A 24,070-nucleotide genomic window follows, 5' to 3' on the forward strand; every position below is an offset into this window, starting at 1 on the left:
CGAGGAGGCGGAGTCAAATGCCTGACCCCACCCTCCCCTCCCCGCCCCCCTTCGCAGCCTTTCTCGCCTTGCTTCTACCCAAGGGGGGCGCAGTGCCCACCGCCTGGAAACCTTCGCCACCCCCTCCTCGGCAACTCCAAGGAGAGAACCCAGGCCGCCAAGGACTAGACAGACTTGTGGTCTTCTGTGATCGATGGCGGGCCCTGTCCCCTCTCTGAGCCTCAGATTCACTCTCCACCACCCCATGAAAAGGTTGGCCTAGAAGTACCGGGGGAACTCTGCCAGGGTACAGACCAGGTAACCTCACTAATGGCCAGCTAAGTGGTTTGGACCCTGAAAGCTGTGGTTCTCAGAGGACAGACTGGCTTGAGTGGACATGGTTCTCTCTGAGCCTATAGGGAGGAGCAAGATGCTTTCCCCTAGAGGCAAGGGTGCAGAGGGTAGATGATCTGTGGGGAGCACTCAGCACCCCATCATTGCTCTGCTGTGAGAACACGGGATTTTCATCTTGGCCTGACTCCTTCCCCTCTCCCTTCTCCTCCCTTCCCCAACCAGCAGCCTTCTGGGCTGCCTCCCCCCAGCCAGCTGGTGTATGCTCAGAAAATCCAAACTCATTTCCATGTGAGTGGAGGGGGATATAATTAAGAAGGTCCCTTTCCCCAGTAGAAAGAGAAGGGAGCATCCTGCATTCCCAAGCCTCACTGTCCTGAAGGCAGGGTCAGACCAGCTTGAGGGAGTCTCTGTCCGCAAGTTGTGCAGGGCTCAGCCATGCAGGCAGCCCGACGCTGGGCAGGATCCAGACCCAGTCCCTCCGCAGTTCCGTGAACAGTCCGGGCAGCTCCTCCATTAGCTCATCCTCTCAGAGCCACATGCCTGCCCTTTGTAAAGGGTCTCCTCTCCCTCAGGCCAGAGACGGCCCAGACTCTCCACCTCTGCTTGTGCCTGAGGGAACCACGGATGGGAATTCCACTTCTCCAGGGCTTACTGGATACCTATCTCCAGGTGGGCTGCACCAAGAGGAGACAGAGGCGCAGGTGGGCCTCTAGGAGCCACACATCTAGCTGGACTCCATTCACATGCTGCAGATCCCAGCAAAAACAGGGTGCAGGCCGCCCCAGGCCGCCTCGGCCCCAGCCTCAGCCCCAGCCTTTTGCCCTGCTCCATGGCCAGGAAAGTTTTGTTACCAGGAAGTTTTGCTTTACCATTCCATAATTTGTTTCCAGCTATCCCCTTCCTTCTTCCCTATGAGCCCCAAGATACCCCAACAGACCAAAAGGTGAAATCAAGATGCCTCCAGACAGTGCAGGGCTAGGTTCCTGGCCTCCCGGGTGGGACCAACAGCTTCCAGAGGTACAGTGCCCCAAAGAGGGGGAGGCTGTGGGCAGTTCAAAGTGTCCCTCCCCATGCATGCACTCGAGCCTGCGGCCCTGATATGTGGCAGCATATCTTGGCCCAGGCTAAGTCTCCAAGATACTCTCTCTCTCTCCAGCCCAGGGCCTCATCTGCTGAGCTGTGTGGCCTCCAATGTCTGCCCTCTCTGCAAAGATAAGGAAAATTAAGAAATCACCTGCTCCTGCCTTTAAGAACTGAGAATTTCGAATTAATGATAATAACTGCCCATGTGCCAGGCAACTCACAACACACTTCCACCTACGTGACCCCCAGCAGTCCTACATTGTCTCTTTCGCTGAGGGAGAGGATAGAAGCCCATATGACAGGACAGTGAGGCACAGGGATGGGGAACAGGCTTGCCCAAGACCAGCGGGCTTTTCAGACTGCAGTGCCTGGCACAGAGGTCACTCTGCGCTGTCCGCGCTCCACTCCACGGCCTCGCTCTAGCTCTGCCCACCTCCATAGTTTTCTAAGGTACGGGCTTTTATTCAGCTCCCTTTGCGCAAGAGAAAACCAAGGTACAGAGAGGGAATGCGATATACCCAAGGTCACACAGCTAGGTAGAGAGGGGTGGGGTAGCAGCTCGGACTGTCTCCCTGGGGCCCCCACCCTCATCCTCTGCATCATAACGCTCAGCTCTCCGTGCACTGCCCCCTGTTGCTGCTGCCTGCTGTGTATGGCTGGAGCCTACATCCAAAAAGACCCAGACAGGGCCCAGGTTACCAGGTGCCGGGCAGAAGGGCAGGCCAGCGCGGCTGGGCTCAGCCTCCCAAGCAACAGGGCAGCAGATGGAAACCGGGGTAGATGCCAGGGAAGTTTTTTTCCAGGCTGGGGTGCGGATGAGGGGCTAATGCTGAAGACTGTTCCACCCCATGTCCCAGGGTGGGCCTCTGGCTGGCCTTCTCCAGGCCCAGCTTAGCACCTGCTGCACTAATGGGCACCCCCACGCTGGCCAATCCAGGGGCAAAGGGCCAGATGGCAGCCCACTCCTGGTTGGCTACAGGCAGCCAGGGGAGATGAGAACTAGGCCTATGATTGGGGCAGTAGATCTACAGAAGAAGAGAGCAACTAGACTGTGGGCATACAGGGGAGCAGGAACCCAGGGTGGGGGAAGCAGAGCAGGACTGGCGTTTGGGCATGGACTTCCCTGCCTCAGGCAGCACAGGGAAATCCACTGAGAATAGTTAAGGTGATGACAGGAGCCTGTCTGCCTCATTGGAGGCCCGGGGTAGCTTTGGGGCCCGGAGCAAGGGTGGGGGCATAATCCCCACTGACAGCAAATGGTGGGAAACTGATCAGCAGAAGAAGCCACAGATGGGAATGCTGACGGGTGTGAGGGGGTTGTATTCCTGTCCTCCCCTTCCCCATGGCTCCCCCTATGGGGGACAGGAGCGGGGGGGGGGCGGGGGAGAAAGAAATGGTGCAGGGGCTCCTATCTAGGAGAAAAATACCTTGAAGAGGTCTTCCCTTTGGGTAGCTGAGGCACAGTCAAATCCAGAAGGCCCCTTGGAGAGTCCGAGTAATGGACACACACAGACCTGAAGTTCAGAGCCCCGAAGCAGCACTGGGACCCCTCCCCAGCCTTCCAGGGCCCTACTCAGAGCATTCCTCCTCTCTCCAAGCTTTCTCTGACCCTGTCCTCAGCCCTGATTCCATGGTTACACTTGGTCTTCAAGGAGTGACCAAGCCCTCACAAGAGCATCGTCATAGGCATAAGGAGCCCGAGCCCCTAACAGCCCCTGCATGCAAGACCCACCATGCTATGAGGCCTCAGAACTTGGTGTCCACCCAGGCCTTCTGTCCACTCACAATAGCAGCTCTTACTGCCCACCCCCCAGCCACCACTAGCACCCACGGTGGGGGGAGGGGAGGCGGCAGAGCCTGGGGAAATCCTGAGAAGAGAAAAGCGGATGGGGTGGGGCTGAGGAACACTGGGAGGCACACGCTCTGTCTACAGGGCAGCTGCTACTCAGCCCCGGCCGGAGGGGCCATGGGAAAGTACACCCAGAATGACAAGCAGTCTGATTTTTCAAGAGAAGCTGAAAATTGAATTTTTATTGAAACTCCCAGTTTTAAAATATTGGCAAACACTTCAAAGGTAAAATGTTTATGGCCATGTAGACCATGTCTGGAAAGTCCAGCTTACTGCGTACTCGCTGTAGGCAGGCCCGTGACTATCTCATGGACACAGGCATAGACACCACAGTCTTAGCTTCCCCTGGACTTGGCCCAACCCTCTGAAGACCACGCCAGGGTTTAGGGATGGACCACGTGAGGTGCACATAGGAAACCCTTCTCGGCTTGTGCGGGCCCTGGTCCCACAGTTCACCTTTCCCTTAGGGCTCTGCCTGCCCCTAAGACTCTGCCAGGATGTCCGCCTTGAGTCTCAGCCCCTCCCCACCTATCCAAGCCTGACTCCTCCTTCCAGGCCAGCTCCGGGCCACCACCTCCACCCCCCGCACCTGAGGGCCAGCACTTCCCAGCAGCATTCCATTCCTGCATCTCTGGCCTCTGTTCTAGTTATTCTAGATGCATTGTCATTCGTTTGGCTCACCCTAAATTGCTAAGATTGGGGTCTGGCCTGCTAAGTGGAGAGACAAAAGCAAAAACCCACGGTGGGGGGGGAATATTCAGTGATTCAGGAGATCGGCAGATAAGACCTAGACCTTTTCTCCTTCCATCAGGGTATTCAGCTCACCTAAAAACATGTCAGGTCCTGACATGGCTTCCAGGAGCAACCCAGTGTCTTAGCCCCAAAACTCCGCCGGCTAGGCACTGGGCTTGTGGCAGGAGTGCCACCTGGTGGCCAGTTTGGAACAGAACGGAGTCGGCCTAAACTAGACTCAGATACCCGCAAGCCTTTCTGGAGACAAACTCCTCCCTCCGCCTCACCATACCCCCTACCCCCATCCCCATCTCTGAGCCTCCATTCTCAGTGCCCATGGCCTGTGGCAGAGAAGGATCTCGTGGGAGTCATGTGGAACCCATCTAGACTAACAAAGTCTCCTGACTAGAAGTGGCTGGGAGGTCAGAGAACAAATCCCAGCATGGCCATCGACCCAAGTTAGGGAAGGCCCTGCCCCAGCCCGAGCCTCCACTCCTTTGTTTACAGAAGGACAGAGAGGAGCTATGCTTCTTCTGGTCAATCTCAGCTCTAAACCAGAGATCAACAAAGCTCTCTCATCCTACTTTCTCCATGTCCTTCTTGTTTGTAGGTTGAAATACATATGCTTTTAAAACTATCCCAGTAAGATAGGCGTCCCAGGATGCTCCCAGCTCCGATGTAATGCCTGAGCCTGCTGGGCCGCCTGCATGAAAAGAAACACTTGCAGACATGTGGTCTCCCATAAACCATTTCTGGTCTTCCATAGATACAGTGATCTAAGAATCCCAATTCTTGACTCTCAGAGGTCTGATCCGGGAGCCCCTCACAGCAGCCCTGATGGCGGTCATGCAGCCTCTTGCATACCTCCAGTGACAATGAGCTCACCTCTAAGGCAGCCTTGCTGACCCTACTTAGCTCTGATGAAGCTGTCTCCCCCAGGGAAAGACTCCTGCGCAGTGGTCCTACATCTGTCCCCTTAGGCCACACAGACCATGTCTAATCCCTCTTCCTGGGATAGAGCCAGGGGATTTCAACAGGGGATTTCAACACAGAGGCCATGCCCTTCTAAATCTACTCTTTTTTCAGGGTAAATAACCCCAGTTCCAACTCAGTCCCTCATGGGGTTTTGCTTGTTCTCTGTAATCCTGGCTGATTCCTAGGACATCAGCAGTCATTTAAGAAACTACAGAGAAGCTCTTAGGTGCTGGGCAGCCCGGTTTGTGTCCACCTCCTTAAAAAATAGGGTAGCAGATCAGAACACAACATTTAGAGAAGAGGCTGAGTAGTAAAGGGTTGGAAGACTGACTTCCCTCCTGACCAAGCCCCTCCAAAGGCACTGCCTTACTGGGCTGGGACAGCAGGCTGCTAAATCCTATTGATCTTAGCCCCGAGTCATCCTTGGGCCAATTCCCACCCATCAGTAGTGGCTTTCTGGAACACTGGTTGAGAAAGATGGTGAGTATGAATCTGGGCCTACGAGGGGGAAAAATGAGACCCCATCCTGCATGAGAGTGATTGGTTTTCCAGTCCCCACCACAGGACCTTAGACTGTCCGTATTCCTGTCCCTCTTCTTAGGGTTGCCTCGTTATCAGGACCCTGACTCCATCAGTCATCTAGAATATTCACCAGCCCAGCTCTGAGTGCCCTGCCATCTCCGATTTGCACATTGTCAATCTCCACTTATATAAATTGAGGGAAAATGTCAAACAGGACACAAGTAAGCTCCAAGAGGTTAGGCTGTCTGAGGAAAAGACCTAACCCTCAGCCAGTCTCACTTAGAAGACGGAATCCCTTCTAAGACGCAAGCTGCCACTTCCTGGAGGGATGAGTGCTGAGCAGGCCCCACAGTGCCTCCCACGGGCTTCCAGGGCCTGGCGGCCAGGCACGAGGCCCCAGGTGATGGACCGATGGAATCATGCCGATCCAATCCCACCCCAGTCCCAGAAAGGCCAGTCTCCCGGCATGGTCACGTCCTGTGACAAGAGGAAGCACTCGTCTGTAAAAGGGGGAGTATCTACTTCTCAGGGTTGTTATGAGGTTCAGCTGAGATGGCATCTGTGAGTGCCTAGCTCAGGGACTGGCACAGAGGGGGGCTTGATAGATGAGTACCAAGGTACCGCATTGCTGTCGGCCGCTTTGCCAAGGTACAGGAGGGCAGTGCCTGGGTCTCTGCACGAGGCATTTCAAGCATACAGGAAGCTGAATTCTGTTACCAGCAACTTCACTACCAGAGCGTGAAGGAGCCAGACAGGGCTGGGCCCAGGGAAACGAGGGGCAGAGCCAAGCCAACCTAACCCCCACCCAGGCTCAGAGGGGGCTTGGAGAGGCTGGGTAAGCACACGGAAGCCTGGAAGTTGGAGGTGATTTAGCCCCCCCACCCTGACTTTCTCAGCAAACATGCGATGCCATGGCCTGTGGCAGAGGTGACAAGAGGCCAGCTCAGGGTAGGGCTCTGAGAGCTTGGTCTGGGGCCCAGGCCAGATGGGGCCCATGTGCCCGGCAAGCTGTGCCAGCCCAGCCCATGCCAGCCCAGCCAAATTTGAGTTATATCAGGAGAAGAGATCTGTTCAGAAAACTCACCCATCTTTGCATATTTACATATTCTATTTTGGGGTCTCTTCCTTTTTTTTTCTCCCCTTAGCTTCCTAGAAAAGTTCTCGTGATCAATTCCAACTTCACCTCTGCTGAACTGCAAAGGCTCACTCTCAGCCTCATCTCCCCTCCATCTGCCAGCCGTCTTCCCTCCAGCTACCCCCTCACAGGCAAGGCTCCCCGGAGCGCTCTCCCTTCCCTGCCTCTGCTGCCCCCACCTATTCAGGCCTTGACCCCTATCACTGGGCTCTGGGTCCATGCTAACATCTCCCCAAGGTCGCCATGGCTCAAGTCGGCAAGTCCAAGGTTACAAGCCCCAGTTACCAGGTCTCTCCGTGACAGCTCACGGCACCTGACCAGGCCCTCACTGCCCAGTTCCTTCCACTCTGGCAGCTATGACGACTCCTGGGCTCACCATTCCCAGAAGCAGCAGAAGATATCATCCGTTCCGTGTTCCATGGTCACCAGTCACCACCCCTACACAGTCTAACTCCTTAGAGTCCCTTTCCTGCTACCTGTCCCTGAAGTGTTGAATTCCCTTCTCACATGACCCAGGCCCAGTCCTCAACTTAAGAGCTCCTGATCATTACTGTCTCCAGCCTCAGAACCATCCAACTGTTCGACAAGACATCCCCACCTGGCTGTCCCATGGCACTGTGAGTCCAACATGTCCCAAACTGGCCCTGCATTCCAAACCCCATGCCCCATCCCTTATTCTTGCTGCCCTATCTATCCACGCCTACCCTGCCACCACCCCCTCTCCCTCGTCCCCACGGCTAGTCTGTCTTTCACATCTCACCTCCCTCCCCTCCACCCAGCCCCCCTGCTGCGGCTCTCGTCAAGGCCCCCACTTGTGTCCCATCTGCAGGCAGCAAGCCTCCTAACTGGTCTCCTACTGCCAATCTCACTTCCCACAAATCCAGCCTCCACACAGCTGTCAGGTTACCTCACAAGAATCCGGCTCCCCCACTGCCCTGCCTAAAGCCATTCACGGTGCTCTCTGGTGTCGGGATAAAGCCCAGGCTCCTGAGTCTGGTCAGACCCTGCAGCACCTCCCACTCCCCTCCCCCACCCCACGCACCAGCCAGGGCCAGTAGTGGGAGGTGTAGGACAGACTGGAGTTCCTAAGGCAGACTTGCCTAATGCCTGAGACTGTGGCCAGATGACCTCACCTCTCAACCCCAGTGTCCCCATCTGATAACCGGGGGTAATTAGTTTGCTCCCCTTTCCCAAGATGCAATATGAATGGATTCCTCAAGGCTAGTTTGCCCTCCCCTCACACCACCACACTGCCCGGTGAGCCCGTGGTCAGTGCTCAGTGGATCACAGCTTCCTCACTGGCCTTCCCCCCATCAAGCCTGCCCTGCTCCCCACCTATTCACCCACAGCAGCCAGTGGCCTCTCTAAAATGCAAACCCCGCTCTCCCGATTCAAAATCTCCTGTGACGCCCCAGCGTCCTTAGGGGAAGTCCAAACTCCTTACGACATGGCTTAAAATGACCCAGCTTCTGCCCACCTCAAAATCTACCCTGCCCCACAGGGCTACAGGAGTCCTGTTGTCCCCACTCCCAGCCCACTCAACATGTACACCTTCCTGCCCGATTCCTCCTCCCCCTCAGCTCTAGGTCAGGCGCCACTCTCTCCAAGAAGCTCCCCCTCACACACACACCCCCACCCTCACCCAAGTGAGCTCCCCTTCCTAGGAGCCCCAAGCCCAGGGGACCTGCCTCACGGGCTCTCATCAGGCTTTAGTGTAAACATCTGTTTTCCTGTCTTCCCAGTGACGTGGCTCTGTGACAGCAAGGACCCCAGCAGGTTTACCTGGCACAGAACAGAAGCTGGATGTTTGTTGAGAGGGTGAAGGGAACAATGGTGAGGAAGGAGTCCTTGGCCCATGGAAAGCCCCAGACTCCGTAGGGCCACTTATCAGACTCAACATATATTATTTAAAATGTGGCCAAAGGAAGCAAAGCCAACTTGCCAAGACCCTGGAGGAAAGAGCTGACAAAGAAGGGAAAGGGAAATCGTGGAAACGGTTCAATTCTGGGAAGCAGTGCAACTGGTATTTGGGAGTCAGTTCCAGGGACAGGACAGGGTTACCCAAATGTCCCAGAGCATAAAGGGGAGGGGGGAGCGCCAGTGCCTCTGAAGGCAGTCCCCAGGGGCAGAGTATGACCTGCCACAGAATGAAACTAGCTCTAGGCAGGCAGCAGTGTGGGGAGAGGAAGGGCTGTGTCAGCCCCATTTGACCAAGTGGTCCCACGAGGATGGAAGGAGCCTTTGTTTCTACCACAAACAAGCCAGGGGCACCGGGTGCAAAGACAAGAGATTCCTAGAAGAGGCAGCTGGGCTCCAAGCAGACCACTGAGGCACAAAGAGGCTTGGCACCAAGAAACCTGGTGAGTTCTGAACCTTTTCAGCCAATGCGAACCTTTCAATATTAATTCTAGGACTGAGAGGGGAATGTAGCAAGACTTCATGTTTTCTGGCGGAGGGAGAGAACAATGTGCTATTCAGGCCATATCTGGAACTGTGGGTCCCCCCCCACCAAGTACCTCTTTTTAAGAGCATCCCTGATAAATGGGAAGTCACACAGAGAGACCAGGATGTGCTGGGTACCAACACGAACAGAAGCCAAAGGGGCAAGGGAATTGCCCTTCCTCTCCGTAACTAGAGCCACGCTAGCAGAGCAGAGAGCGGCAGGCTTGTCTGTGGGACTAAAGGCCAAACGCTCTGGGGAACAAAGGACAGAGGAGGCAGTCCTTAGGACGGGGGAGACCTCTTGTCCCAGGAAGTGACAAGCAGAAGCTGAAGGACCGTGACTGTGGATGCTGCGGACAGAACGTCTGCCGAAGGCACAGGGCAGGAGCAGACCTCTGAGCTCCTTTCCACTGAAACACCATCTGAGGAGAAGGATGTGACAAAGTACTCAAGGCACATGAAACCCACTCGCTCAACTTGGACGTGTCTGCAACGCAGTAGGAAACGCTGTGCCAAGGGGAACGAGAGCTCAGGCAGATGGAGCGGCAGCTTGGGGGTTGGTGCCCTCTCTTCAGGATGAAAGCTGAGCCCTGTTCGTGTTGGTGTTGTTGTTTAGTATTGTTATTTAACTGCTCTTGTATTTACGCCTTCAGGACAGAGAAGAGGGCCCTGCCTCCTGGCACCGCTCTGAGGCCTGGAGTCTGCCGTCATTACAGCATCAGTGGCAAAGACTGCCTGGGGAAACTAGGCCAGGAGAGGGACACAGAATCTTCTGGAAGCCTGTGGGAAGGCAAGCTGCCCTACCTGCTCCCAGTAAACGTACCCCTGGCCACTCCCCAGCCTGGGGTCATCTCAGAAGCACACGCCTCCTCTGGCCACAGCGACCATACAGCAGCCACCCTGGACACTGGGTGGCAGCCTTGCTCCAGCCTTGGCCATGTCCTGAGGATGCCACAACACCCCAAAGTACCAAAGGGTCTGGGGCTATCATGGGAAACTTCTCCTGAAAGACAGTATGGGCATCACACAACATCCCATGACATGGGTCTAACATTTTCCACCCAGGGCTCAGAAGCGGGGGCGAGCCACACACCAAGTCCCACATGCCATGCTTGCCCCCCTGCCTCCACCAGCTCAGATCAGCCAGAAGGGCCACGCAACGGACAAGGCGGAAGGTCAACCATCAGATGTATTGGGGAGAGGAGAGATGGGGCACCTGCAGGAGTGCCTCCCATAGGCAGCCAGCTTGGCAGTTTGCTGGGGGGGTGAGAAGGAACAGGAGGTCATGGGGCTCCCCCGGCAAAGATGAGCTCCAGGGCCGCTTGGATGTCGCCACCAGTGGCCTGCAGGGCCCGCAGGCTCAGCTCGTCGTCCTGGATGCCCATGTCCCGCAGCTGCTGCAGCTGAGGCTGCCACTGGCTCTGCAGAAAGACAGGAGCGGGCAGAAGCCGTCAGCTGGGACCCTACGAACCCCCGCTCAGGGGCAGAGCGGAAGGTGGGTTCCCACAGCAAAGTCAGAGGGGCTGGAGGCTTTAGAGAACAAACGAGAAGTTTTCCCAATTAAAAAAAGGAAAATGTCACCATAAAGATCAAAAGAGAAGGCGCAGATTACTCACAGTCTAAATTTCAAAAAATTAAACGACTTTCTTTCTCCCGTTCTATGTATAGACCGACAGATACGTACACACGAAATGGGGGGAAGGCGTACATTTTTAAATTAGTTTTGTTTCTGAGAATGATGCAGAGTGAAAAGTCTCACTCTATCCACTCCCATTCCCACCCCAGAGAACCTATTTTACTTTTTGAGAGAATACAAATATGTATCCTTATATCTACCCTTTTCTGAGACCCTTGTTCTACATTCAGCAACCCCTCCCACTTTTTTCCAACATAATGTATCCCGCTGATCTCTCTATGCCACGAAGTAAAGACTTCTTTATTTATTTCTTTTTAAAGATTTTATTTATTTATTTGAGAGAGAGAGAGAGAAAAAGCACAAGCGGGGGGAGGGGCAGAGGGAGAGGGAGAAGCAGACTCCTCACTGAGCAGAGGAGCCTGATGTGGGGCTCGATCCCAGGACCCCGGGATCATGACCTGAGCCGAAGGCAGACGCTTAACTGACTGAGCCACCCAGGCATCCCTAAGTAAAGACGTTTTAATAACTGTACGATATTCCAACTCATGGACGTCCTAAAATGTACCGTAACCACGCTGTTTCCAACCTTTTGCCGTCACCAACGACGCCGCAGTGACTGCCTCTGTGCAAACGTCACTTTCTACATGCACGTACCTCCATCTCCAGGATGAATTCCAAGAAATGGGGCTCTAAGGAGTCACAGGGCTTTAAGGCCGTCAGTATTTCCTTTCCACAAAGAGTCTGTTCCTGCCCTTTGCCCATTTTTCTATGGAGTTCTTAATTCCAAATTACTAGAATTCTCCATACCAGGAAAGTTTGCCCTTTGCCTGATAATGTGTTACAGACTTTTTCCCAGTGCGTTAGGCTTCAGGACTTTGCCTGTTTTTTGTTTGTTTGGTTGGTTTGGTTTGCTGTGCAGAAATGTTCACTTACAAACTCAAAATGTATTCCTCTTCATGTAATGGCTCCTGGATTTTGACCCTCAGCTACAAAAGAACTCTTCTACTATAAAGGTTTAAAGAAATTAACCCACATTTTCTTTCAGTACTTGCAAAGCTTAATAATACCTGTACCTCATGAAGAAGGAAGTGCACAACTTAGCGAAGACAATGTGCTCACACGTGGGAAGAGAAGGCAGCGGGGATGACATGCAAATTCAAGAGGCGGGCATGCAAGGGTGAGGCGTGGAGGGCTTTTCAAAAACCACACCAACTCGGCCCCATTTACAGGCCAGGTGGAGCCAGTGAAAGCTCCTGAGCTGGACAGCAGAGTGAGGAAGTAGCTAGGTGGGGAAGATGAAGGAACAGAGAAGACAAGCTGTCCCTGGGTCCTGTTCCTGTTCCCCTCACCGTCCACCAGGGCCACGCGGTCTAGAGAAAACCACAGGAGCTTGAACCCTGTCTTTCCCATTGGATGGCTTCATGACCCTGGACAAGTTCCAGAAATGCTACTCACCCCCAGGCTCAGGTGAGGAGCAAAGGAAACAGAGTGCAGCAGACAGCTCATGCACGAAGATATGCAAGCAAACATCGGTCCCTAGGGCCTTCCACTTAGCTGCTAGGGTGACCCTCCCAGGAAGCAGAGCACTGATGGTAGCCTTCCCTGCTTAAAACCTTCCATGGCTCCCTGCTGACTGCAGAACCCAGGCTGGTGTCCTTACCCGAGCAATCCAGGCCTTCATGCTCGGGCTCCCGCTCCCCTTTTCACTGTCTCCATCTAGGATCTTCTCCACAAGGACACTGCCTTCTGGCCTGTAGGCTTGGGTATGTCACATGTACCTCTACAGGTGGCTGCCTCTGCGTGGACACCATCCTCCCATCCAAATACCTCCTTCCCCACCTGGCTAACCTCTAACTAATTCTTTGACAATCAGCTCTGCTTGGTACACCTCCATGGCAGGGATGATGATGGCTTGTCTCTGCCCCAGGAGCTGGACCCAGGTCTGGTATATATGCACTCAACACTCGGTCAATGCTCGTGGAATGAATGAATGACTCCTTGACTCAAACTGCCCCAAGTATCCAAGCTACGCAGTCAGTGGAGTCAGGCCACAGTCACAAGCTACAGGAGTGGAAGCCACAGGGACAACAGCCCTTGCTGGAAACAGCCTCTCCTGTCACCCGCCATGCCCCAGCTGTTTCTAAAGTGAAGAAGGCCCTCTGGAGAGCAGAAAGAAGCTGACTATCCAAAGTAGCTAAGAAGTCGCCAGTAACTAGGACACCAGGAGGAGGGAAAACTGACCTGAAGGCTGGGCTGCCCCGAGGCCTGCAGGGCATGCTGTAGGGCTTGGCTGAAGAGATCATTGGTGATGGGCGTCCCTGACTGGACCCCAGAAGACATCGGAGAGGTCCCCGAGGAATGGCCCTAGAGACGAATCAGCAGTCAGTGCCACCCTCAGAGCCACCTCAATCTTCCAGCCCATACCAGCTGTTGTCACAGCACGCCATCGTGGGTCCCTAGGGGACCCAACTACTGCCTCCCAACAGAGACCTACAGGAGATAACCACACAGGGGTAACTAAAAGCTCACTGTGGCCAGGAAAGATTCTATCCTCTTCTGCTCCAGGGAAATGGAATCAAGCCCCTGACCTAGCCTAGGACCCCAGCACTGGCAGAGATGCCCTTGGCAGCTAGAGTGACGATTACCAGGAACACTTAAGCTGGATGGCTGAGCCCCATCAGGGATGAAGAAGGGCACATTGTATGAGGGGAGGTTCTTCTGAGGGCAAGGAATTCTGGACTATACTGAACCCCGGAGGCTGAGCCTTAAGGGCAAGGGGTGGGGGGAGGTCAACCAAGCTGCCCTGAGAACCCCACCATGGCTCCCAAACCAGATGGAGTACCAGGGTCAGTACCGCTAGGGAGCTTCTCCCCGGAGGGCCCGGCCTCCCTCTTCAGGGCCTCCCTCCGTACCTGGGTGCCAGGAGTCGGCGTGTGAGAGCTGCTCTCCGGAGTGCTGGCCAGGGCTAGGGCGGTGGCCAGCTCGCTCTGGGTGATGGGCCGGGGGCCGGCAGCTCCACTGTACCCCAGGGAGGCTGGGCGCGAGCTGGGGGTGCTGCTAGAGGGCGTGGACCTGGAGCTCTGGAGAAGGGAGGCACTCAGGGAGGTGGCACTGTGACAGTCCCAGATGAACCCCGCCCCTGCTACAGGAACCACCTGAGCGGCTGCCAGGCTCAGAAGGGAAGAGTAGGCCAAGACTGGCCACTAAAGGGGTTAAGACCACCTCCTAGCTTGGGTGTGCCAAGTCCCAGGGAGAGGCACATCCCTGGCACCACCTCCTCAGTGGCAAGCAGCCAGGCCACTTACTGGGTGAAAGTCGTCCTCGTCGTCGGAGAGCCCTTCAAACAGGAAGCCACCTGGAGGAGGGAGAACAGATTTGGGGAGGAAGAACAGAAAGGCACAGGCGTAGCTCCAGAATCTCAGCTCAGATACTCTCCAAATTCACATTTTCATCCCTCCCCTTGGAAAATTACAGGACAGATGCACTCCCTGACTCAAACCGAGAGTTCCCAAGGAACGCCCTCTGCCAGCGCTATACATAGCTGCTGAGTAAAGCAAATCCCTGGGCCAGGGCTGGCTCCCCAGGGGGGCTTACGTTACACTGCCCTGGGGCCCACCTGGCATGTCCCGGTACGAGCTGGAGGTCGCGCTCCGTGACGAGGAGTCGGCTCCCGGCAGTGGGGTGCTGCCAGCCACCGAGTGCAGAACCAGGACAATGGCATTGACCAGGGCTGGGTGAGCAGGCACCAACCTGGGACAGAGGTGGGAAGAAACAGAGGGTGACCAGGAAGGACCGAGCACCCTGGGCATGACAGAGGTTCTGGGTGCCCTCCAGACAATCACACTGCCCGTGCCCACCTTTGAATTCCTCAGCACCTCCCATTGCCTGGCTCTGTCCTCCTGTTGCTCTGCCCCCAGCAACAGCGGCAAGGTCTGTGGTCCGAGGGTCCACTGCAGATGTTCACCTGCCCCTCCAGCAAGGCATGATGGGACATGCACAGTCTAGGAGGCTCAGGGGTCCTTCTCCAGTCTCGACTCCATCTCAACTTTCCTCTGGGAAATCTCTGGGAGGACCCTTCTCTTCCCGGGGTTGGGCCATTTTCTTCACTTGCAGAATAAGGGATATGAACTTTACTGTGTCCCTTCTGGCTCTAAAATTTTAGGGATCAATGCATCTGCTTCTTTCCCCATCCTTAAGTATTTCCAAGACTCCTCCATGTCTACAGAAAGAGAGCTGAACTGAGCCTGGCCCGCAGAGCCACCGCCCTCAGAACGCTGCTTTGTCTCCACATCTCCATGTGTCCTTGCCCTTGAGCTTTGTAGGTCTACCAGTAGCCCCTGCTCTTTCTCACCTCCTGACTGACATACTTCACAGGTGGACTCAGGAATAGATGAGGTTGGGCTCAAAGAGCAGAATCCTGGACGACAATGAGGTTTCTGGGCCGACCATCTGGGGAGGAATAGGGGACCCTTTAATAAGATGGGTATACTTACGTATCAAGCATGCTGGGATCAGCGAAGACAGAGAAGAGGTCCTTGTCCTGGAGAACGCCTGAAGGAGAACAGGGCTCACCTCAGAGACTGGGAATCTAGCCAGATCCAGGAGGGTAAAGAGGCTGTAGGCCTCAGAACAACCGGCTCGAGAGGGACATAGGATCACAAAGCAGCTCCCATGAGAAGACGGTAAACGAAGCACCAAGAAGCACAAGCCAGGTGTTCTCCATCTTGTGCCCCTCTCACTGCCTCCCCCTGCACTTAGGTCACACGCCTCGGACTAACACGCCAGCCTCTCTTCCCCATACGTCTGGGTTCTTCCCTAAGCCACCAATGAGTGCAGGAAGTCTTCCCTGCTGGGGGCTTACTGCTGCCCCCATTTGGCATCCTCACGTCTCATTTCTGACGTTAGGTAGGCCATGATTTCTCGGTGGCACTGACCGCTCTCCGAGGGCTGGATATAGGGAATGCGTCTTGGTGTCCCTCCTCCCCCAACAAGACCGGTGATTCTGGACAAGATGGTAATTGCCTTCCCCTGGTTTCTCCTTCTCCAACAACTCCCATTTCCTCCGGCACTTACCGAGAGCTATAGGGTCACTGCTGAGGCCTGGGGTGGCCACGATGATCTGATCCAGAGACTCTTTATTGCCGAGCATCTTGAAGACCTGCAGGGGAAATGGGGGGCTGAGCACTCGACTAGCCCAATCCACTCAGCTAACACCCGCACGCTGCTGAAGGGCTCCCTCCCGCTACAAGCTCGCGCACACACCACCACAACGGAACCACAGCCCCAGGAACAGATGAACCTCTTTTTGCTCTAAGATTGTGGCTTACTAGAGGGTAAACAATTAAAAAAAAAAAGCAAGATCAGAGTAAACCTTCCATTTCTATTCTTTTCCCTCATCTACAGTTCTAATGCTTCCAAAATAAAAGCTCTCTTTAGGAGCCCAGGAGCAAACGTTCCTCTAGGTCCCAAAAGCCCTTTTCAATCTCTGTAAAATTATCATTTTGTCTGCATACATATTGGGAAGTTTGCAGCTCTATTAATATCAATTCTCCTACAGAGACACCTCAGCGCATTTTCCCAGTGAGGAAATCCAGGTAAGGAGCAGTGGGCAGGCAATTCAGCGGAAAGTCAAAGAACGAGGCCCAGCAGAAACAGTATGTGGATCCGCTGGCTGCAACTACATTCATGCCATGAGGCCAATATCAGGAGAGGTGGTACCATTACCATTAGAGGGAATCAACAACACCTAGCTGAGAGCGCCTCTTTGGGGGATGATAGGGCCCTACTGAGACCCACAGGCATGACAAAAACTCCCTGAGGAACTCTTGGTAGCCATGGCGACAGGCTGCCGGCTCCCACTCTACACCACTCACCAGCATTCGCACCCTCACCCTCTCCCGCCATCCGGGCAAGAGGCTCGGGAAGGGGCCTCGGCACGCACTCACCGCCTCCCTGTAGGAGGAGCTGCTGTGCAGGGCAGTGTGCAGCACCCGGAACTCCCTCAGGGCAGCCACTTTGTCCACAGGTTCTGGGGACAAGACACTCAGTTACCTACAAGCCGGCCCTGGCCCTGGGCAAAGGCAGAGCAGCATTCCCGCGCGCTCCCTCAGCGCCCCGCTAAGCACACGCGCGCCGGTGCAGAAACACCCACCGAGGCCACAGATGTGAAAACCCGCGCTCTCTTTTAAGCCTCTCCTGTATCTAAAACAAAGAGATTCCAGTTCCGGCAGAGGTCAATCTACCCACATGGAAGAGACGGTTCTGATCGATCCCCCACTGCGGGAATTCTAGACTTCCTACATTTGCAAGGGGGACGGTATAATCCACTCGGTAGACTTTTCTACAGAGATTTAAAATAAGTACCAAAAGCCATCTGAACAACACAGAGCGATGCTGACACAATATGTTAAGGGAGAGAAATAGAACACAGAGTTGTACATATGTTCTCTAGTAAAACTACGTAAAATGTGTCCACGTGCACGTGGTCCCGGGCTGGAAGGGGACAGAGGGAAGAACGGAACTTAGGAAGGGTGGCAGGATCAAGGCTGATTGGTTCCTCTTTGAGATCTTCTTTCAGACTTCAGTTATATTCTTTTGAATTTTTAAAAAAATGTATTAGAACGACCCAAAAAACCACACTGTGCTCCTAGGGTTCTCTAACAACCTTGTATTACATGCCCCATCGCAAGTGCTTCACTGAGACTCAAAGCTCCCTTCTGATCTTTGGACACTAGGATTCATTCCATACATGGGAAAGTTCAGCAGCTGTCTTAGTTTACTTGGTTACTTCACTATTTAGGACATCAGTCCATTTCACAGGTGAAGAAATCTGGGTAAAAGGAGGGCGAGGAAGTAGGAAGTCCACACTGGGTCACACTTTTAAGTGTGGTTCTCTTCACCTAGGACAGCTAGTTGTGATTATACACACTGTGTACTGCCCAACTCCAGGGGCCCCCGTCCCAAAGCAAGGGGAATGGTACCCTGGGATCTGGGGCAGCAACCACGTCCTTACCTATGCTTCTAATCAGGACAGTGGTGTCTTTCAAAAAATATTCATCTTAAGTGAATTACCCAATTTATTCATTCAACAAACATGTACTAAGCAATTTACTCCAGGCCTGGTTTGGGGAAAGGCACGGGAAGGCAAAAAGATACGACTCCCCTGCCACAACAAGGAACTCTTGGGACAGGGGAAGCAGCGAGACTAGATCAAACCCACAAACACCCCATGATAAAATAGCGTGCTGAGGCGCTCTGCAGAGATGTGGACCTCCATTAGAGCACTGGGAGCCGGAGGCAGACAGCCCTCGTGCAGAGGGCAGCCTAGGACACAGAGCCGTCTCCCAGGGAGGCCATCTGAGAGGGTGTTCAAGGCAAAGCAGATGTTTACTAGTGGGAGAAAGTCCTAAGCTTAAGTGAGAACATGTGCAAAGTCATGGGAGCATGAAACAATGAAGTGCTTTGACAGAATAGCAAGTTGGTCTTTGTGGCTGGAGCTCAGGGTACATGTCGCTGCTGGAATAGCAGGCAAAGTGAGATCCTGAAGAGATTTGTAACCTGCCACAGAGAACCATCAAAGGGATCCAGGTGGGAAGGAAGGGACTGACAGGTTCTCCTCCTACAGGCGCTAATCTAGGGGGAGATCAAGAAACGTGCTTCCTTTTATAAGAGCACTCAAGGATAAAATATCCAAAATGCCATCATGATACGTTTCTTTTCGGATCTGAGTTTATTCTCAACCCCAATAAAACATGCCTTTGTTTCAAAAAGAAATCTCCAGGCCAAAGGAAGGAGGAAAAGGACTCTTAATAGCTTAAGCCAGCAATCGGCTAAGAGTTATGGTTGTCTCTACAACACCTCTGAGCTAATCGCAGTCTCACTCTTTGGAAGTGGGAGGCAGCCAGCCCAGTGGAAAGAACGTGGGCTCAGGAGCCAGGAAAACCTGATTCACATCCCAGCTCTTGCACTCACTTCCTAAGTAGGTGACCTTGAATAAATACCTTCTTTTTTTTTTTTTTAAGATTCTATTTATTTATTTGAGAGAGAGAGAGCACGCTCGTGCACGCATGCAAGCAGGGGGAGGGGCAGAGGGAGAGGGAGAAGCAGGCTCCCCACCGAGCAGGAAGCCCGATGAGGGACTCGGTCCCAGGACCCTGAGATCATGACCTGAGCCGAAGGCAGATGCTTCACCGACTGAGCCACCTAGATGCCCCAATAAATACCTTCTCTAAAGCTCCTTTTCTTCATCTATAAAATGCTAATGCTGTCATCTGGCCTGCAGGTCTAATGATTAAATGGGATATCAAAGAGAAACAATCTGGCTCGAAGGAGCAAAAAATGTTACTTTCCTTCTGGCAGTGCCCTCCAGCCAAAGACCAGAGGGGCACACCTGCAGTGGACCGCGTTGGGTTTACTGCTCTGTACAGAGAGGAGGATGCATACCACGGGAAGTGTGGGCATCTCAACCAGATGATGTTAGAGAAGACGCAGGATCTGGGCTTTGGCTGTGATGTGGGGGGACATTTAAAGAAGCAGGGCTGTGTTCCGGGTTGAATGCTGTCAGGAAGTGGGGGTGATTTTATGATTGGATATCTTAACAATTCTTACCTAGAAGGAAGGAAACCAGAGCAAGGCTGAAGCTGTAACTAGTAAAGAGGGAGCTGTCACTCATGATAGCCAGAGACAGGGATATGGGGTCATTTTTGTGATGCAGGCAATGTTCAGGGTTTTGTCTCTGTTAAGAAACGAGAGGGATCTTATTGTTGTCTTGATCCATTACTTTCTCAGAGTGGGTGGCCTTATAGATGTTGGTGATCTGTGAAACTGTTCATGTTTCAAGGCCTCGCTGAGGGCCAGGCCAACCCCTGAATGTCAGAGGCTGCCTTTCTCTTTCTCACTTCCCATGAGTGGACAAAAGGAGATCCTTTGTCCTTTACGTTTAGAATTGAAAAGAGGAGAAATTTCAAGCTGATAACCAATCACAGCAATCATGAACGTACAAAAACATGTCAAACTGCCAGTTTCACAAAGCTAATCTTTTTATACAGCTTAGCTTTATCCTTGGGGAAGCTTTTAAAACACAGAAAATTTAAATTATGAATTCTAAGCAGCACCTTTTATTAATAAATCAAAAAGGCATTAAAGGTCTTGAAAGTTTACTCCAAGAACTACTTCAATACTGTTATTTTCAAGCTTCAGGAAAATACATTACTAGGCTAGCAGGGGGGGGCCTGACCGAATAAATCACCGCCTAGGGCCACTTGTGGGAAGATTTGCGAAGGAGGACTAACTACATCATTACAGGAGCACAAGGAGTTTCCAGCTTTTTTCTAATGAGAACAACAACAACAAAAAGATACAAAGTTCATTGAGAAATCAACTGTTAATCTAAAGGAGTTTAAACAGACACACACTCCCTACCCCACTAGGAAACAGTGGGTAATAAACTTAAAAAGTGGAGCAACAAACCCCCTTCAGTTAGTGGTGTTGACAGCAAGTAGACCAAAATCTCACTCTGTTATCAAGGGAGACTAATCCAGTAAGTAATACCGATATCCTCCATCACCATCTCAGTAAATCACCTTTTTATTCCACCCAGGCCATGCCTCAAGAACACGCAGACCCTTTCCTTGTAGAGATTACAGGGCTCTCCCTATCGAAGGGTCCTTACTCACCTGGTTTCTGATCAGGCTCGGGCCAGGACTTCCGCAGAACATGGACTGTGGACCCAGGCTGAATGCCGTAGAAGTCAAGGGTCTGGTCATCTTTAAGCTTCCGGCCACAGTATATCAGATCTAAAAAGAGAACGGCCCATGTATATTTTGCTCCTCAAAACAACGTAGATGATTTCTGCCCCTAAGAAACTTATCTTGATTGGACAGGTAGCCAGAGAATGATACTTGCTTTAAAAAGTACACTTATTTAGGGGCGCCTGGGTGGCACAGCGGTTAAGCGTCTGCCTTCGGCTCCGGGCATGATCCCGGCGTTCTGGGATCGAGCCCCACATCAGGCTCCTCCGCTATGAGCCTGCTTCTTCCTCTCCCACTCCCCCTGCTTGTGTTCCCTCTCTCGCTGGCTGTCTCTATCTCTGTCGAATGAATAAATAAATAAAATCTTTTTAAAAAAAAAGTACACTTATTTAATACATAGATTTTAATAAAAATCATTAGCTAGTACAAAGTCAAAAAATACAGAATCTATGCACAGGAAAGCTCTAGAGCTTAACATCCCGGAGACTGCTCGATTTAAATGAATGGGAAAATGCAACAACAAAAAGGGATGAACCAACGGATCCCTCAGCTATTATAAACTACGTTTATAATTTAATTCCTTCTTCCTCCACCTAGGATACCCTTGCCATCCTCCTTTCCTTTTTCATTACCTTTCCTCTAACGAATCAAGCAATCAAAAATCTTTCTAATCATCCCTCAAAACCCATCTTGAATACCACATACTGGGGGCCTCCCCGGACAATGCGCTCCTCCTTCTCTAGTCTATCCCAAATTCTTGCTCTTCCATGTCATAGCTAAGGAACTCTGTGATAAAGTACCTCAGTATAACACACAACTGAAATGGCAACAATGCTTTTATTACATGGTTTGTGTTTCTATTCACCCAACAAGACTCACTTCCCCGGACAGGTAACATGATGAGGCAACAAATCCCAGACTCTTAATTTACCCTTGTAATTCCAGAAGTACCTCCCCAGAAAGATATCAGAGCAGCAGCCCATTCCCAGTCCACAGAGACTCACCAATCAGCTCAGGGTCTGGAACAGACTCCTGGAGTTTGCCAGCAATGAGCTGCTTCAGAAATGAAATACTGTAGCCCCCCAGTGAGTATTCACCCAGCTCTGACTCTGGCAACTGGAGAATAGACTTTGGGGCAAGTGGCTGGTCAGCCAGCTTCACCGCCAGGTGCCAATCTGAGAGAGACATCCTCTCTCTTTCGCGCTCTCTCTTTCTCCCTGTAAAGGAACAAAGCCTTAGTAGTTAAAGCGCAGACCACCACCCTGCACCACCCCCACCCCACCAAGGGGTTGAATAAAAGCTAATTCAGTGTGACACTGTTGGAAAAACACAAGATGCAACATCGGGAGGCCAGAACTAGAATCTGGGGTCCTCTCCTTACTCATCCTATGATAAACAGCACAAAACTTCAGCTCTCTAGGCCTCAGTTCCTTCATCTTTAAAGTGGACATAAAAACACCACCTCACCTAATAGGAATGTTGTGAGGTTCAAATGAGATCATCCAACCCTCTCCCTAATGTATGCTCCTTATTTCCAATTTTCTTCATCAACTCTTCTTGAACTGCGATAGCTTTATAACAAGCTCCCTGCCTCTTGCCTCTCTCCCTATCAAATATCCATGCCGCAAGCCAACTCATCACTTTATTTTTTTCAACTCAGTATAGTTAACATACAGTGTTGTATTCCTTTCAGGTGTACAATTCAGCGATCTGACAATTCTATACATTACTCACTGCTCATCCTGATTAAATGTATTCTTAAGCCCTATCACCTAGTTCACCCATCCCCCCACCCAGCTCCCTTCTGGTAACCATCTGTTTGTTCTCCACAGTTAATCATCGCTTTAAAACACAGACCTTATCAAGTCATTCCTCTGCTTAGAACTCCTCCAATGACTCCAAACCACTTCTATGAATAAGTCTAAACTCCACAGCCTGGCTTATGACAACATTCTTTCTGTTCCCTCTGCTGGCCTTCCTCCCCAAACAGAGCCCTGCCCTACCCTAACCTCCCCAGCATCGAAGTCCAACCCCCAGGAAGCCTTCACTCACACTGCAGGTATTCCTCCTCTCTTAGGTCTCTTAGCAAACTCCAACCAAAATCAACTCAAATACAACATTCTCAGTCCCCTCTCCCTTTCCTCTGAGTTCTCACATTCCCTCAGGGCAAAGCGTTACAAATACCTATTTAATTCTCAACCCTCCACCCCCAACCCATTCTAGGAGGCCCTGGAAAGCAAAGACTAGAATTTTTGCCTTTATTGTCCCAATGCTTCGCAAATGTGCCCAGAAAATGAATCAGGAACTCCGAGGGCGGAGGAATCTCATAGGACAAAGCAAGCCCTCGTTATAATCATTAGTGCTTCCAAAGAGGCCTCTAGCAGGCAAGACTGTAAAAAAATAATAATAATAATAAATAAAATAAAAAATGTTAAAGGCCGTGTGGCTTCGAGACTGCACAGCAGACCCCAAGGAATCCTCAAGGTACCGATCTACTTTAATAGTGTTCAGGTTTATGAGAATAAATAGGTCTTTTTATATACCATATCACATTTAATCCTCACAATTGTTCCCTGAGGCAGGCATTATTATCATCCACATATTACAAACGAGGGAACCGAAACTCAGAAAGGTGAAGTCACTGGCCCAAGGTTACAGACCGCTAATAGTGGGGCAGGGACACTATCTTTTAGGTGACGACCCCACCGCTCCCACGGAACCAGCTAACTAGTAAACACACGTCCAGCCCGCGCGGCCCGGGGCCCGGCGCCCTCACCCGTCCCGCGGAAGGAACCCGGCCGCAGAGCCGCCGGTGTAAACACACTCCGGTCCACTTGCCGGAAGCCGGAAGCCCTGCGCTGCACTCTGGGAGTTGCAGTTTCTGCTGCAGCCCCGCCCCTTCTGAGGCCCCTGTAGGCTAGTGGAGCTAATGGCAAAGCTTCCGGTTGACGGGAAGGGCGTGGCTTCTAGGCCACTTGAAATTTCCCGCGGGAGGGTATCTCCGCGGCTTTCGCGGGCGACGGGCCTGGTACCTGTCTGCCTTCCAGGGCCCGAGTCGCGGGACGTGGGCCTGGCGCAGCCCGGGAAGCGTGCAGAATCCGTCGGCTACGGCAGGCTGTGACGGCGCCGCGGGAGAGAAAGCCCGCCCGCATCCCCTCCCGCTGCGACCTTGGCCCCCCCTCACCCCCGAGGGCGCTTTCCCGAGCGATCTCCTCAGACTCGGCCAGCGGTACGTCGCCGTCCTCCCCCTAGAAAATCGCGTGCCCCCGGGTGAAGTCAGCCTCTTCTGTGTGCTTCTCATCGCCAACCTGCCTGTGGAGGCACATGGGGAAGGGAGGGATGACTCCCTCTAAACCGTGGAGGGGTGTTACTAAGTCGAGATCCTGATACCTCAACACGCAGTGGCGAGGTTTATAGAACAGTCATCCACTGAATTTGGGGAGAGGAATTTCCACTGAACTGTCATAGAGAAACTGCTTATTTTAGATGCACGGTTAGAATTGGATTGTTTGCACAGAAGTTAAAATTAGCGCTAAAATGTTGAAGAGGGGCTGCTTCTAATTGGACTCTATTCGAGGATGAACGACTAAGGAAAGAAAAAAACAGGTAAATAT

The 24,070-nt window shown here is 52.6% G+C and overlaps 1 protein-coding gene across 1 annotated transcript; it reads right to left on the reverse strand.

The window, feature by feature from the left end:
- Positions 1 to 10,242: 10,242 nt before the first annotated feature.
- Positions 10,243 to 23,309, reverse strand: UBL7 (ubiquitin like 7). The gene is made up of 11 exons (XM_026478510.4): positions 23,233 to 23,309; positions 21,461 to 21,673; positions 20,382 to 20,501; positions 16,653 to 16,735; positions 15,781 to 15,865; positions 15,201 to 15,258; positions 14,324 to 14,457; positions 14,013 to 14,062; positions 13,620 to 13,787; positions 12,949 to 13,071; positions 10,243 to 10,492 (listed from the first exon to the last, which is right to left on the reverse strand). The coding sequence occupies exons 2-11, from the start codon at positions 21,642 to 21,644 to the stop codon at positions 10,355 to 10,357; spliced, it is 1,143 nt and encodes a 380-aa protein (XP_026334295.1). The 5' UTR covers positions 21,645 to 21,673; positions 23,233 to 23,309; the 3' UTR covers positions 10,243 to 10,354.
- Between the last annotated feature and the right edge of the window lie 761 nt (positions 23,310 to 24,070).

The sequence above is a fragment of the Ursus arctos genome, unplaced genomic scaffold, assembly GCF_023065955.2.
Source record: "Ursus arctos isolate Adak ecotype North America unplaced genomic scaffold, UrsArc2.0 scaffold_28, whole genome shotgun sequence".
Taxonomy (NCBI): Eukaryota; Metazoa; Chordata; class Mammalia; order Carnivora; family Ursidae; genus Ursus; species Ursus arctos.